Source organism: Odocoileus virginianus, chromosome 2 (genome assembly GCF_023699985.2).
Source record: "Odocoileus virginianus isolate 20LAN1187 ecotype Illinois chromosome 2, Ovbor_1.2, whole genome shotgun sequence".
NCBI lineage: Eukaryota > Metazoa > Chordata > Mammalia > Artiodactyla > Cervidae > Odocoileus > Odocoileus virginianus.
This window is the reverse complement of record NC_069675.1, coordinates 7,277,837-7,295,427: the sequence shown is the minus strand read 5'-3', so window position 1 is coordinate 7,295,427 and position 17,591 is coordinate 7,277,837. Positions and strand designations below refer to the sequence as shown.

At 43.6% G+C, this 17,591-nt stretch overlaps 1 protein-coding gene across 2 annotated transcripts in view; it reads right to left on the bottom strand.

Annotated features, from left to right (window-relative positions):
• Positions 1–17,591, bottom strand: part of SLC9A2 (solute carrier family 9 member A2) — an 88,149-nt gene that overhangs the window by 59,993 nt on the left and 10,565 nt on the right. The window contains exons 2-3 of one of the 2 annotated variants that reach the window (XM_070475608.1): positions 11,012–11,162; positions 1,907–2,370 (exon numbers count right to left, since the gene is read on the bottom strand). In XM_070475608.1, coding sequence (XP_070331709.1) covers positions 1,907–2,314 — 408 coding nt within the window. In that variant the 5' untranslated portion in view covers positions 2,315–2,370; positions 11,012–11,162. The remainder of the gene's footprint in view (positions 1–1,906; positions 2,371–11,011; positions 11,163–17,591) is intronic. The other variant, XM_020874893.2, reaches the window with a different exon arrangement.

Genomic DNA, 17,591 nt, shown 5'->3' with positions numbered 1-17,591 from the left:
ACTAACAGAGAACAATGTTGGTTTCTATGTTAACTTTTATTTTGGATGTTGTATTATTGTAAACTTTAACTGAATTATTAAAAAGATAGTCTCACTTTGCTTCTGAAGCTGATCACAGTAACCTGTCTTTGAAGAGCCGATGGCCCGTGACCTACACACAGGATACTAAATATTGTGTGTGTGTGTGTGTGTGTGTGTGTGTGTGTGTGCTCAGTCATGTCCAGCTCTTTGCGACCCCATGGACTGTAGCCCACCAGGCTCCTCTGCTCATGGGGTTTCCCAGGCAACTGGTTTTCATTTCCTTCTTCAGAGGATCTTGCCAACCCAGGGATGGAACCTGTGTCTCCTGCGTTGCTGGAGGATTTCTGGCCACTCCACCAGCTGGGAAGCTCAAACATACAGGAGAAGATATTATTTAAAGAACCCCATCTCCAACTCAGATAGAGGGACTCTTTCCAGGTACTCTTAAGTTTCACATACACAATAAAACTGAAAGGAACTGATTTTTTTTCCCCTTGTAATCTATCTGAACTTTTAATCAAATCAAGAACATCATTTCAAGGATAGGAACTAACAGAGGGGGTAAAATAAACTATTTAAGTTACTCAAATACACTTTACTTACTATTTCCCTCAATTTTCCTATCTGCAAAATGGGAAGAATACCTATTTCATAGGCTGCTATACCTATACCTATACCTATTTCATAGTTTTTTATAAAAACTCTGGGCACAAGATATACATTCACAAAAGGTTACTGACTATGATCCTATCACCATCACTGCTACAGAAGCCTGGATAACATAAGACAGCAGCACCAACACTCGCTGACTGGTTAACATAGCCAAGGTCACCCGAATGTCCCTGACTGGTGGAGGAGCTCCGGGCAGCTGCGTGGGTGAGGAGAGAGGCTCCTTGCCTGAGCTCGGGAAGCAGGTCAGTTCTGCTCGCATTAAGCTCCTAAGAGCCTCTGACTCGAATTATGCGTCCATTAGTGAGAATTAAAAACAATTTGCATTTTCTGAATTAATACCCACCTACAGAAAAATGAGGACCCAAAGTCTGCTGGCTGAGTAGGAATAGGAAGTGAGCTGGGTAATGAAAACTTTGCTTCAAATCAGGAAATAAAAAACGCAGCATCCCCAGATGGAGAACGGCACTCAGCAGGCTTGATCATTTCACTTGTACTACACACGTCACAGGCTTCCCTGTGGCTCAGATGGTAAAGAATCCTCCTGTGATGCAGGAGACCCAGGTCCAGTCCTTGGGTCGGGAAGATCCTCTGGAGAAGAGAATGGCTACCCACTCTTGAGTCCTTTGACTTATGATCAAAGACCACTGATGGTGAAACCTCCACAGTGAGAAACCCCCAGGATACACAGGTTATAGTCACAGTGAAGCTCCTCTGGCAGCAGCAAAGCTGTGCAAACAGGATGAGCCACACAGCTGGCGTGATCAGAGCAAATGAAGATGAGGTGCCCTTATATAATCATGAATAAATTGCTGTTGTTGCTATTGTTGTTTAGTCACTCAGTCGTGTCCAACTCTTTGAGACCCCACGGACTGCAGCCCACCAGGATCCTCTGTTCATGGGATTCTCCAGGCAAGAGTGCTGGAGTGGGTTGCCATTCCCTCCTCCAGGGGATCTTCCTGACCCAGGGATCAAACCTGTGTCTCCTGCGTTGGCATGCAGATTCCTTACCACTGAGCCACCAGGGAAGTCCATGAACAAATAACAAATAATAAAGGTGTTGAGAATTTTAAGACAGTGAGAGCAGAGTGTGGAACCAAGCGAGGGGCCCTTGCCAGCGCTGGGGCTGGGGACCATTCGGACGGCCGCTCTGTGCACAGGGCTGGTAGGTGGGGCCCCGCCTGGTGGAGCGACACCGCGTGAGCTCGCTACTCACCACTGTCACGGCATCATTCAACAGGGACTCTCCAAAGACCAGGATGTAGAGTTGCTCGTTGACGTGGATGTTCTCAAAGACAGCAAGCACGGCCACAGGGTCCACGGCCGAGATTAAGCTGCCGAAGAGAAGATTCTGGAGCAGAGAGATGTCACTCAGGCCAAAGGCTTCGATCTGGCAGATCCCGAACAGCGACACCCCAATGCCAATGGAATTCCAGAGCGTGCCAACCACAGCGTACCAGAAGATGGTGCCAATGTTCTCAAAGAACGGGCGGGTGGGCATGAAATAGCCCGCATCCAGCACGATGGGTGGGAGGAGGTACAAGAAAAACACATCAGTCTTCATGGCCGGTGGGGACTTCTCATCCACTCCAAAGATAATCCCCCCCAGCAGAAGTCCCACCATGATGAGCAGGCAGCTCTCAGGCACTATGGTGGGAAGCTTGTGATACAGATGGAATCCTGTTCAGGAAAACATAGGGACAAAATTTGGGTTACACAGGAATTATGGGGGCTTCCCAGGTGGCACAGTGGTAAAGAATCTGCCTGCCAATGCAGGAGACTCAGGAGACGCAGGTTTGGTCCCTGGGTTGGGAAGATCCCCTGGAGAAGGAAATGGCAACTCACTTCAGTATTCTTGCCTGGGAAATCCCATGGGCAAAGGAGCCTGGTGGGCTATATAGTCCATAGGGTCAAAAAAGTGTCCCTATGTAGGTATCTTAATTCACATAGCAATCAAATATACATTTTTAAAATAAAATGCAACATGCAATAGAAACAGTGAGAAAATAGTAAATACCATTTTGATCAGACACATCAACAAGCTGCTATGACTGCATGATAATTCTAATGGACAAAGACCAAGTAAGAGAATTTAACTCTAAAAATAAATAGAATCTGTGTAGACCTAGTGAGGACCAGGGACTCCCATGGCCCTGAAGCAGTAATGAGCAGACCCTCAGTGGGCAATGGAAATGAAGTGGGGAACTTGAAAATCCACGCCTACCTGGCAGTAATGATAAGGCAGCCCTTCCCCATCCTACCCTCACCAGAGTGGTGCCATAAGAAGCCATCTAAAACAAAAGGTATAAATAAGACCTTTGGTCTCATAATACCCCAAATGTCTGTGTTCCAACAGGAAATCACTCATCATACCAGGAACCAAGAAGATGGCAAGCTGAATAATAATAATTTTAAAAAAGATACCACCATCATAATGACAAAGATGTTAGATTCATCTGACAGAAATGTTAATACTGCCATGATAAAAATGTTGAATGAGCAACGACAATCACACCTGAAACAAATTTTTAAAATGGGAAGCCTGAGAAAAGAAATTTAAAACTTGAGTAGAGAAATACATGATACAAAGAAAAATCCTATGGAGATTTTAGAATTGAAGAATACAACAATTGAAATTTTTAAAAATTCAATTGTATCGGCTCAAAAGCAGATTATTAGTCAACTGGAAGGATAAATTAATAAACAGGAAAGAATTAATAAACTAGAAGATCCAATGAGAAAAATTAACCAATCTGAATGACAGTAAGAAAACAGACTTAGACAGGACGTGAGAGACCTGTAAAACTGTAGCAAAAGATCCAACATTCATGTCATCAGAGTTTCAGAAAGAGAAAAGGAAAAGGATCGGAGTGGAAAACTACTCAAGAAATAATGGCTGAGACCTTCCAAAATTTGGACCAAAATATGTGCGCTTAGTCACCCAGCTGTGTCTGACTCTTTGTGACCCCATGGACTGTAGTCCACTAGGTTCCTTTGTCCATGGGGATTTTCCAGGCAAGAATACTGGAGTGGGTTGCCAGGCCCTCCTCCAGGGGATCTTCCCGACTAAGGGATCCAACCCAGCTCTCCCACATTGCAGGCAGATTCTCCCACATTGCAGGCAGCCACCAGGGAACCCAGGGCACAAAATATAAACCTACAGAATCAAGATGAGTGAGACCCACACAGGAGAAACCCAAAGAAATGCACATCCAGAGAAACTATACTGAAACTTCTGAAAATATAGAAGAAAAAAAATCTTGATAGTAGATAGTGAAAGGACACCTTATCTATAGGTGAGAAAACAGAATATGAGCAGATTTCTCTTTGAAAATTGTGCAGGCAATCAGGAAGAGGCACAGTGTTAAAAAATAAATGCCAACCCACAATTCTATATCCAGTGAGACCAGCCTTTGGTAATGAAAAAGAAATCAAAACATTCTCATTTGAAAAAAAACTAAGAAAATGTGTTGCCAGCAGACCTGCCCTAAAATAATGGCTAAAGGAAATCCTCAAAATGGAAAGTGATGGAATTTTGGAACATCAAGGATTAAGAAAAGAGAGTGGAAAGAGTAAAAATACAAGCAAATTCAATACGTTTTCTTTCTCCCCTTGAATTTTCTAAATTCAGCTTGGCCACTGAAGCCAAAATTACAACACCATTTGATGTGGTTCTCAATGTATATAGAGAAAATGTTTAAGATGACTAAGTGGGGAAAGTAAAAAAAAAAACATTCAGGGGGAAAGGTTTCTACACTCACAGTGGTAAGTGACAACAACAGTAAGCTGTTATAAGTTATATGCATATACATTTTGTAGATATACATATATATGTATATATATCAATATATGATATAATACTTGGAGGAATCACTAAAAAAAAAAAGCTATACAAAGCTCAAAAACACTATCGATAGATGGAAATGGAGTCCCAAAAAGTGTCAAGTAACCCACAGGAAGACAGAAAAAGAAAACAGAGAAACGAAGAACAGAGAGCAAATAAAAAGTGACAGATTTTTTAAACCTCAAACACCACAGATACACCAATAGTTACCAAAATATGTAGGTTGTCTAAAGGCATCAATTAAAAGATAGCTATTAGCAGAATATAATAAAAAGCATGACCTAGCCATATGTTGTCTTTAAAAAACTTGTACTTCATATGCAGTGGTGTAGGCAGGTTGAAAATTAACGAATGGAAAGAGTTACATCCTTAAGTGTTAGTCGCCCAGTTGTATACAACTCTGCAACCCCGTGGACTGTAGCCCACCAGACTCCTCTGTCCATGGGATTCTCTAGGCAAGAATACTGGAGTGGGTTGTCATCTCCTCCAGGGGATCTTCCCAAACCAAAGACTAAACCCAGGTCCCCTGCATTGCAGGCAGATTCTTTACAGTATGATCCACCGGGGAATACATCATAAAAATATTAATCAAAAGATCAAAAGAAAATGGGCTTGGCTAATACCCAATAAAGTAAGCTTCGGAGCAAAGAAATTTCCCAGAGACAGGGAGGGACATTGGATAATTATAAAAAGGATCAATCCACCAAGAAAATATGGGAAGTCCAAATGCATATGCACCAAACCACAGAACTATAAAACATATGAGACAAAAACTGATGGAACTGAAGGGAGAAATAGGCAAATACATAATTATAGTTAATAACTTCAGTACCTCCTCTCTCAATAATTGCTAGATCAACAGCCAACAGGATCTAATTCTATAGAACGGAGGTCTCCAACCTCTGGGATCTAATACCTGATGATCTGAGGTGGAGCTGATGTAATAACACTAGAAATAAAATGCACAATAAATGTAATGAGCTTGAATCATCCCAAAACCATCCCCCTATCCTCAGTCTGTGGAAAAATTGTCTTCCAGGAAATTGGTCCCTAGTGCCAAAAGGATTTTAGACCACTGCTATAGAAGATCAACCAATAACAGCAGATACACATTCTTTCCAAGAATCCACAGAACATATACCAAGACAGAACATTTCCTGGGACATGAAAACAAACGTCAAAAAAATTAAATTTAAAAGAACTGAAATAATATAGAATATATTCTTTGATCACAATGGAGTCAAAATGGAAATCAGTAAAATATGGAAAATTTTAAAAATCTCTAAACTTAGAGAACTAACAACTCACTTCTAATTAATCTATGGGTCTCACACCCACCAAGATGGCTATAATCAAAAAGACAGAAAATAACAAATGTTTTTGTGGATGTGGAGAAATCAGAACCCTTATATGAAGGTGAAAATATGAGTTGTGCAGTCATTTTGGAAAATAGTCTGGAAGTTCCTCAAAAAGATAAACAAAGACATCATTTGACCTAGAAAATTCACCCCTACGTATGTGAGGATCAGATGGTTAGATAGCATCATCCACTCAGTGGACATAAATTTGAGCAAACTCGGGGAGATAGCAGAGTACAGAGAAGCCTGGCATGCAGCAGTCCATGGGGTTGTGTTGCAAAGAGCGGACACAACTTAGCGACTGAATGACAATCACTTTCCTACTGCCAACTTTTCTGTCTTCTTTAACCTTTAACTTTTCTCTTTTATTCCCCAATGGAACACACAGCCCACTGGTTTCTATCTGATTACACTAAAGGTTTAGTTGCACCTGTTTCAATTTTGTTAAGGTTGTAAGCACTACACTATAAAAGTAATATCTTTACTGTCTCCAAACACAAAAGAGCAAATACTGCCTGATTCAACTGGTATTGACTACATTAAACAGTCGACTTCATGGAGACAGAAAGCAGAACAGAAGTTACCCAAGGCTGGGAGGAGACAGCTGGGGACTTGTTGGTTGACATGCAGAGTTTCTGCTTCAGAAGATGCAAAAGTTCTGGAAGTGTGATGGTGGCACATCGTGAATGTATTTAACATCGCCGAATTGTAACTTAAAATGGTCTATTGGTCAACCAAGTGTCAGAGGCATAAGAAGGATGTGCTGGCCTCCTGATGGCCACCCCAGCACTGTTGGCACGCACAGGGTCCTTATTCGAAGGGTAAAACATGAAAATCTCTCACACACAAATTCCATAGCAGCTTCCCATTTTCATCAATGGTAACAGTATGTCACCATTTGTGCTGACTCTCTTTGTAACACGATCCCACTCTGAGAATGGCACTCATTTTGATTATTATTAAGTTGAATGCACAACAAATTCCAAGTGACCCTAACTGTCCCAGACAACAGACTCTGCTCCCTTCAATAAACCAAGTCTATATCCTGGGAACAAAACCTCATGTAACAGGAAAAAGCCTGGACCAGAGTTTGCAAACTGGCAGGCCGTGGGCTATTATGGCCTTCAGGGCTATTCTGTTTTGTTTGTCTGGTGTTCTAAAATATTGAGCTAATATCTGGAAATTGAGTTTGCAGGTACAAATTCTCTTGTCTGGTTTATCCTGGAAAATCAGCAGACTAGGCCCTCTGTCCCTCACCCATACCAATGTGATCAGGAAGACAGCCAGCTTTAGCCAAGGCAAGGAGTGGCCCTCCAGCTCACCTGCCAGCTTCCCCCATCCCTGCCTCCCCACTCTCATCTCACAGGTGCCCTCCCCACTCATGCACCGCTAGGTCCAGGCTGTCTGCCACCTGTCAAGAGCTCAATTCCAAAAGTCAATCTTCAGATGCAACTAAGACTGTAATGAAGATGAGGTTGGCAGGGGCCAGGGGAAACATCCATTCTGTCTCTCTCACTGTTCTTTTTAGACATGGGTGCAGGCTCAGTTGCTCACTCATGTCTGACTCTTTACAACCCCATGGACTGTAGGCTGCCAGGTTTCTCTGCCCACAGGATTTCCCAGGCAAGAATACTGGAGTGCGTTGCCATTCCGTCCTCCAGGGGATCTTCCTGACCCAGGAATTGAACCCGTGTCTTCTGCTAGGCAGGCAGATTCTTTACCACTGAGCCACATGGAAAGCTCATATGTATGTATATATAAAGACTATTATTGCTCTAGATTTCAAGAAAAGTCACAAATTGAAAACCATAACAAGCTATTCCTTCAAATGACAGAGTTCTTCAGTCCCACCCTTGGAGATGCCTGGGAGGAACAAGGCTCTGACCAGGGCTGGGGTGGCCAGGAAGATGCTCCTGGCACTGGATTCCTTGGCTCACAGGTCCTGGGGTGGGGGTGAGGGGCTAGCAGACATGCCCAGGGGGGCCCCGAGGCTTCTGCCGCCCCAATCAGTGCAGGGCAGGCAGGTCACAAGGGAAGTTCTCTGGGCTGCTAAAGAGGCTAAACCATGGCGGTGAACTCAGGAACCACAGGGCAAAATAAATAGTCCACTGATACAGCCCCCTCATCCTGTGCCTCATGGAAGTTCTAGAACCCTCCAGTATCTCTTTTTTTTTTCCATTTATTTTTATTAGTTGGAGGCTAATTACTTTATAATATTGTAGTGATTTTTGCCATACATTGACATGAATCAGCCATGGATTTACATGTGTTCCCCATCCTGATCCCCCAAATCTATGCCAATGAAGGGACAAGCTTGGGCCACATCTGCTAGAGGGCTACCTCTGTAGTCCAAGGGGGTCACTCTTTGCCCAGGGATTGTCCAAGAAACTGACATGAAAGAGACGGCTAATAGCATCTATGTAAAGTATACATTTTGCATAATGATCTTGTCAAAAGTAAACTGATCTCTTCCTTTCCAAGATAAGAAATTGTCCTTGAAGTTGGAGGAAAGAGAAGACAGTGAAGAAATGGTAAATAAACAAACAAATTCGCACATACTGTACTTTTCCGTAATCCTATTTCTCATTTCTCACTTAAGAGTTATTCATGGTTTTGAATTTTACATTCAGTTGTTTACCACTAACTAGTTTTCAAAAAACCGAAACCAATTATGTGCTTGAAAGCCTTGATTAATTCCTGCCAAGGAAGTAGATTACTTAGAATGCCCTGGTAATGGGTCACATTCTCCTTCTTGAAGCTACAGCTGGGAGAGGACAGGGGGATGGGTCCCAAGGATGTTCAGTTCTTGCTATCAGCACACTCAGGGTCTAGGACAGCCAACAGAGGAACAATGTGAGGCTTGTATCATATCAATTCTGCAAAATACTCTGTGAGCAAAGTGCAGTCGAGGTGGAAGACGCAGCCCGCACCACGCAGACAGCCTGGAGAAGACCACCCACAGCCTACCACCCGGCTTCCCTGGTGTCTCAGCACTAAAGAGTCTGCCTGCCAAAGCAGGAGACACAGATTCGATCCCTGGGTCGGGAAGATCCCCTGGAGAGGGAATGGCTACCCACTCCAGTATTCTTGCTTGGAGAATCCCATGGACAGAGGAGCCTGGCAGGCTGCAGTCCATGGGGTCTCAAAGAGTCAGACACAACTGAAGAGACTCAGCACACACAGCCCACCAAGGCAGCAGCTCTGTCCAAGGAAATAACAGTGACACTGGACAGTCAAAGTATTTCTGCAGATACAGTGCCCTGGGATGAAATACGTGCCTCCCAACACCAAGTAAAGCGATCCAGGGGGTTTTCTAACAAAGCCAGGTAGGAAACAGGATCCCTGATGGCAAAACGCTGAGCGTGAGCCCTGGCCACACCGAGTATCCTTATTGAGACAAGTCTTCAGGGTGTGCTTCATGTGAACTGCAGGTCTAAGTCATCACAGAACTTGCTCTGCATTCACTCTGCCTGCCCACTTACATTGTATGGCTATGAAGCAGATCCCAAAGCCCTTTTTCTATGCTGGGCATCTTTTTTTTTTTTTTAATATTTATTACCTGACTGTGCCAGGTCTTAGTCACAGTATATAGGTTCCTCAGTTGCTGCATGTGGGATCTAGTTCCCCAGCCAGGGATTGAGCCTGGGCCCCCTGCATTGGGAACACAGGGTCTCAGCCACTGGACCACCAGGAAAGTCCCACTACATCCTTAATTTTACTGCGTTTCATCTCCTTGTGACTCTGGACCCTCATCTTTTCTCTTTTCCTTCATTTTCCATTTTACTGATAGAAGAGGGATGACCAAGAAAGGATTGGGTCTGAAAAAATCATTCTGAGGGTAAACACTTTCCAGTGTGCAGTGACTGTTTAGGGGGAATTTCAGAATTCAGGGACTTGGTAAGTTCTGGTGACTGTGTACAGAACAGACCCTTTACGGAGCACAGAGGGAGGAAGCGCTGGGCTGGGGGAGAGGCGATAAGATTCTGTAACCTAGATTCAAAACTTTCTCTGCAGGCCAACAGTTGAAAGCAATTTTTATTTTAACACACCCACCCCCCCACACCCCGGGTTAGATGTTAAATCCTGGCATTTGTCTTTCAGCCCACGTGTTAGTAAATGATTGATGCTGCTTTTGGGTTTTGCCATTTGCCTACTGTCATTGTTAAGTTCCACGAGGCTATCCAGGAAGCCTACCCCACCCACCCAACCACCTTGTGCCCGGGTTTTTTTTTCTGTTTGGTTTTTAATCCTTGAAGAGCCTGCCTTCTAAATAAACTGACCACTTGCTTAAAATAAGCAGATCAAAGGGTAGGAAAGGAGTCCACAATTGCCAGTAATTGCTACCTGATTTCATTTTTCAATCAAGTGGTTGCTCGTATTCAATCACCAGTGATTTACATGGTAGGGACCTATGGGTACACTGGAGCCTTGAGCTAAACAAAGAGACTGCCCTATTTGGTAAATTTCACTATTTTCCAAACCATCTAGAATCATAGCATGTGATTCTACTTTGCCTCCTCTCTGGCTTCTGATTTTTACCAGCTCTTTGTACAACCAAGTGTTGTACCATTTGCCTTTTATTGCAAAGACTGCCAGGGTTTCAAGGAACATCAAGATGTTTGCATCTTAAGGATCCTTATGTAGTCTTACATCTCCACCTTCATCATATATATTATATTTCATCAAAATAGCAGTCCAACCTACTAGCACATTGAGGGGGGAAATGGAAGACTGGAGTCCTGCCAATGATGCACTTTCGTCCAAAGATTTAGAATTAAATCCCTGGTGTCAGAAACTTCAAAACTCAACATTGAAAACAGCAAGATCAAATGAAAAAAACAGCAAACAAAATCGATGGGGAGGGAGTGAAGTCATTCAATACATACATTAACTATCCAATCACCAGTCCTTTTGGCAAAACTATTAGCACTCTTGAGACAGGTTAAGAATAAGATAAAACACAATAAAGACTTCCAGGAAAAGCAACATGGATGATAGATATGAAACAACTGAAAATATAAAACAATGTAGACACCCTGAGTTTTATCTCTGAACATACCAAGCTCCACAGAGGTAGACAAACACAGAGATACATGGTTTCCATCTCAGTAGACTGTACCTTGCAGGAGGGAAGGACACTGAGTCCAGGGAAGCCAATAAACAGCCACGTCAGACAGTGACACAGCGCTCTGCAGAAACTCAGCCTGGGCCGAAGGGCGCAGAGGGACTGGGCTGGAGCTTGCACGCAGGCGTATGCATTTTCTAATTCCCTGAAAAACACAAGCTCAAGCTAGAGGCAACATCCTCCCTGCCTTCCAGACAGTTCACCAGAGAAGTTACAAAGAAGGATGCCCATTCTCCCGAGCGAGAACAGCTGGTACCAACAGGGTATCCTTCCCAATCCAGCAGAACGGAAACTTCAGTCAGATAGGAAGGAGGGGGCTGGGATTTCTCATCGTTCCTCCTTCTCACCACTTTAGTGTTTTCTTAGAGAAAATGTACACTCAGCCAACATGTGGTTCTGCCTAAGGATCTGGTGATACAGAGGGTCATGTGCACGCTAAGTCACATCAGTTGTGTCCACCCCTTTGGGACACTGTGAACTGTAGCCCACCAGGCTCCTCTCCGTCCCTGGAATTCTCCAGGCAAGAATACTGGACTTGGTTGCCATGCGCTCCTCCAGGGGATCTTTCCGGCCCAGGGATCAAACTCACATCTCTCTATACCTCCTGCATTGGCAGGCAGGTTCTTTACCATTAGCACCACCTGGGAAGCTCAGAGAGGGTTGGTGGGTGGTTTTAAAATTGCAGTAAGGACTGAGTAGCACTTTGTTTCAAAGCTCTTTCCCATCCAGATTTCTAAAGGAACCCTTTTTGTACACAATGTACAAAGGGACTTGGAAATACGCTGAAAAAAAGTGTTTCCCCTGCCCATGTGTGAGCAGACATGTCTAGGGACCTTGATGACACTGTAGACCCAAAAGCTCAGGGGGTGTCCGGAGGAGGGTAGCAAAGAGAGGTTGCTGGTGCAGAGAAGGACTCACCTGACCCCTGACCCTGAGTGTTGGGTTTCAAGACAGGAACCTGGGATAAAATAACGAGTTTTCTCTTGCATTGCAAATTAGCTTACAAAAGCAGCATGATGGTTTCTTAAGTGTAGGCAACACTGGACACTGAAATACACACAATTTAGAGAGAAACCTACACATAACACCAGCACCTGGACACAGGAACGTCTAGGCAATCTGACAACTGGCCGCAGAACCACCGGACAGGGGACACTTCTGTGGCGTAATACTACGAGGCTCTGGAGAAGGACACAGGACGTCTGTGCTCATACAAGGGCCAACCACATTTTCTCAGGGAGCAAGTTTTCTTAAGTGGATAAACTCTGTCTCAGCAACCCAATCAGGAAGCTACGGTAAGTCTCCTACATACGAACTGTCAAGCTGTGAACTTCCAAAGATGTGAACATACATATGGTCCCAGCAAGGAACCAGAAGCTGTGCCATGGACATCAGGCATGACTGAAACTGCAGCTCGCCCTCCGTTTCCTGCTGCTGACGATCCTTCAGCTCTACCAGCTCCCACCTCTGCCAGTCAGTGACTCTGCTTGCCCGTTCACGCGATGCCAGCCTCTGGATGCCAGGTATTGGGCTGTTACAACGGTACTTTTCAAGGTACTGTACTGTAAGATTAAAAGTGATTTCTTTATTTTTTGTGCTTGTTTTTTTATGTATTATTTGTGCCAATGTATTATAAACCTAGGACAGTACAGTACTGTATAGTCAATTGTATTAGTTGAGTGCCTAGGCTAACTTCATTGGAGAGAACAAACCGGACTTACGAATGCTCTCTCAGAATGGAACTTGTTTGTATGCAGGGGGTTTACTGTACTGTCATTTTCCTACAGATGAAATAACTGAAGTTAGAGAGACTCATTAACTCACCCCCAAAGCCACAGCTCGTACGTGGGTGCACTCAGGTTTGGGGCAACAGAGCCTAAAGCACCACTCTAAGCGGGTGCAATAATAGCAGATGCATCCTAAGTGGGGTGACTGAGTAAACCACCATACAAACCAGTATATTTGAGAAGGAAAGGACACAGTGCTAAGACCTGCACTAGGAAAACAAATGTAAACCATGGACAATCCAGCATAGATGATTGCCTTCCCGACCACGTGGTTAAAGTCAGAGGAAACAAAAAGTATCTCTAAATATTACTTGGTTCTTTAAACAATGGTTGTTTATTGGGCACCTACTATGAGCCAGGCATTGTTCTAGACAGTGAGTCAATAGATAAACTCCCTTCCTGAATGAAGCTTAGGTCCTGAAGTGTCATTTACATGTGCATCTGTGTGTCTGTGCCTGTGTACACGTGCCCAATTTAGTAAGTATGCATGTGCAACAGTGAAACAGATTTAACATCTTTTCTCCTGTAAATCTGTTGAAATAGAACTTTGTCCTATTAACATTTACATGGTGGCTCAAGTTATATGGGTTGAACCTCTAGCCTATGAACCTCCATCATGTTAAATATTGTTTTAATAAACAGTTTTTATTCAGAGATTTCACATATTTAGAGAAATGTTCTACTTTTATGAAATTCTTTATTTTTTCTATTGGAATATAGTTGCTTTACAATGTTGAGTTAGAGGGGCTATATGTACACACATGCGTGCGCACGCGCGTGCGCGCACACACACACACACACACACACATATATCAAAAGGAGAAGGGGGTAACAGAGGATGAGATAGTTGGATGACATCACCGACTCAATGGACATGAATTTGCACAAACTCTGGGAGGTGGAGGAGAGGACAGCCTGGTGTGCTGGTCCATGGGGTCACAAAGAACTGGACATGACTTAGCAGCCAAACAACAAGAGTGTACACATATAGCTGATTCACCCTGCGGTAGAGGAGAAACTACATACATATTTCAAACACACACTCAGGTTCTACAATCGCTGTGTTAGGGAGTTGGAAAAGGCTAGACCAAGATTCAGGAATTCTAGACGCATGATGAGGAATTCTCGAGTTACGGGGTTTACCTTCTTATAGTTTTCTACACTAACTCAGCACAGAGTCGCCATGTGTCACACTAACCTTAACTGTCACAACTTGCTTTCACGTATTACTTCAGTTGGTTCCCCCAGTGACCCTCATTACTGTCCGATTTTACAGTGAAAATCTGAGACAGTCCACACGAGATAAGGTTCAAATAGGACCTCAGCGCAGGTCTCTGGGTCCAGGTGAAGGTCATGTGACACCAGGCACGTCAGACGTTCTGGAGACCATGGGCAGATTTCCGAACCTCATAGTCTTCTCCACGGAAGGCAGGCTGCCAGGGCGAGACAGGGGAGTGCCCAGGTACACTCCCCGTGGACCCACCTCTCCCGCAGAATAGCTGTGACACCTAAGCTCTCTAAGCCTGTTTCCTCATCTCCTTTCTGCCTCTGGTGCCTGCCTCCAAGAGTTAATGTGAGGATTAAAGAGAATACTGGGCGTAAAGCAGCTGACTCAGATTCCTGGCATGAAGAAAGGCTCCATCCTTGTGACCTATTATGACTCCATGGAAGAGGCCCCCACACAGGGACTATCGGCCTCTCCCATCTCCACCCTCCAGGCCACAGGGGAAGACACTGCCGTGCTGGGGTGCGTGACACGGCTCAGGTGTCCCAGCCCATGCATCGCAGGAAACAAGCTCACGAACTGGGAGTAGCAGGACCGGCAGTGGCAGGATCCCAGAAATACGGCCGTGGGGCGTTTCTCGGTCCTGGGCCTCAATGAGGAATGTCCACAGTTCACAAAACCTTTAAGTGGCCTCAGAGTGCTTTCAATGCAGGGTGAGTATGTGTACTCTGTTTCATTATCAGTCAAAATTGCTAAGCACAATTGTGAATTTCGTTTCTCTTTTCTTGACACATGAGCCTCTGTAGGCCAACACTAAGGAATAACATGAAATTCACCTTTAAAATAGGACTTGTGTCCTTGTCGGTTATCTATGTTATTAATATACATAGGAGTGTGTTCTGTTAGTCCCACACTTCTAATTTCTCTCTCCCCCATCACCCACTCTGGTAACCGCTAAGTTTGTCTTCTATGTCTGTGTTTTGTATATAACTTCATTTGCATCATTTTTTTAAAGATTCCACATATAAGTAGTATCATATATTTATCTTTCTCTGTCTGGTTTACTTCACTGAGTATGATAGTCTCTAGGTCCATCCACACTGCTGCTAGTGGCATTATTTCATTCCTTTTTATGGCTAAGTAATACTCTATTGTATGTATGTACCACATTTTCTTCACCCATTCATCTGCCAGTGGATGTCTAGGTTGCTTCCATGCCTTGGCTATTGTGAAGAGTGCTTCAATGAGCACTGGGGTGCATGTATATTTTCAAATTATGGTTTACTCCAGATATATGCCCAGGAGTGGGACTGCAGGATCACATGGTAACTCTATAGTTTTCTAAGGATCCTCACACTTTTCTTGATGGTGGTTGCACCAACTGTACAGCACAGAGAACTATATTCCGTATTTTGTAATAAGCTGTAAGGGAAAAGAATCTGAAAAAGAATATATATATATATGTGTGTGTGTGTGTGTGTGTGTGCATGCTCAGTTACTCAGTCCAGTCTGACTCTTGGGCAACCCCATGGACTGTAGCTCGCCAGGCTCCTCTAGCCAAGGAATTCTCTAAGAAAGAATACTGGAGTGAGTTGCCATTTCCTCCTCCAGGGGATCTTCCCAGCCCAGGGATCAACCCCAAATCTCCTGCATTGACAGGAAAATTCTTATCATGGTGCCACCAGGGAAGCCCACATACATGTATATAACTGAATCACTTTGCAGTACACCTAGAGCTGACTTTACAACACTGCAAATCAACTATACTTCAATTAGAAAATTAAATTAAACTAAATTTAAAAATACTATTTTTTCATGACCACAAGGAGAGCTTGTGGGATTCCCATGCCTTCCCCTGGAACTACTGGAGAGAGAGGAACACACACATCTTCAAACAGAAATGAATCTATAAAAATCAAGATCAGAAACCCTTGGACGCTGATGAACAATGTGCAGGATTGTTGCAGGAAGTACATCAATTATGACTCATTACATTTAAAAGATGTAATTGTAAGAGAGTAAGCTATAATTGTATATGTCTCATTTAGCATGACAAGACGCCCATGTCCACACAGCTCTTTAATATAATGAACACATGTTTCTCTTGGCTTAAGTTTTCTTTTGCTATAAAAAGTAAAATCTTTGTTATGAATGTTTTTCTTCCCTACGGAGTCTTTCGCATTATCCCTATGGAAATACTAAACAGTGGGGAGCAGATACAGATCCCTGCTTCTACACTTAAATGCAAGAACTAAGTAGGTGAAGACCTGCCAGGATCACAAGACAATATTAATGGCAGAACTGCAACTGAATAGTATCTTCCTACCCCTGGCGTTACTCTGCCGACAAAGGTCCATATAGTCAAGGCTATGGTCTTCCCAGTGGTCACATATTGGTGTGACAGCTGGACCATAAAGAAGGCAGAATGCCATAGAATTGATGCCTTCCAACTGTGGTGATAGAGAAGACTCCTGGAATTTCCCTGGAGAGCAAGGAGATCAAACCCGTCAATCTTAAGGGAAATCAACCCTGAAGACCTGTTGGAAGGACTGAGGCTAAAGTTGAAGCTCCAGTATTTTGGTCATCTGATGCAAACAGACGACTCATTGGAAAAGTCCCTGATGATGGGAAAGATTGAGGGCAGAAGGAGTAGAGGGCATTAGAGGATGAGATGGCTGGATGGCATCACTGATACAACGGATATGAACTTGGGAAGACTTCGGGAGTTGCTGAGGGACAGGGAGGCCTGGTGTGCTGCAGTCCATGGGGTTGCAAAGAGTCAAACACAACTGGGCTACAGCAACAACAACCTCTGACTGGGAGACATCTTTTCCAAAAGTAGGTCCAGCACATCTTCAACTGCTGAGCTACTTCTATTCAAGTATGGTAACTACAGGTCAAGAGAAAAGTCAGGTTAACTCAAAGTGCAATGAGAGTGACAATGAAATTCTCCTTCACAACCAAAGAGAACAGAAGGTAATGAAATAATACCTTCCAAATGATAAGGCTTCCCTGATGGCTCACCAGGTAAAGAAACCCCCTGCAATGTAGGAGACATAGCAGACATGGGTTCAATCCCCGGGTTGGGATGATCCCCTGGAGAAGGCAGTGGCAACCCACTCCAGTGTTCTTGCCTGGAGAATTCCATGGACAGAGGAGCCTGGTGGGCTACAGTCCATGGGGTCACAGAGAGTCAGACACGACTGCGTGACTAATCAGTAGCAGCAGATGATGAATGATAATAATTTCAGCTCCTATACTCTGTGATATAATCATTCAAGAGAATACTCAAAGACATTTTCACACAAAGATCAAGAGAATTTATCAGTGGAAGACTCCCTCCCCAAAGTATCCACTAAATTACACATTTCATTAAAAAGAAAACAATCTGGAAAAAAGAGGAAACAGAAGAAGTAACAATGAGGAAAAAATGGTAAGCATGTTTAGAAATCTGTGTAGACATTGTTCACAAAATATAAAAAATAACTCAGTGGGTGGAGGAAATTAAATACAAATCAGGTCTAAATTATAAGGTAAAAAAGATATAATTCTGAAATTGGCA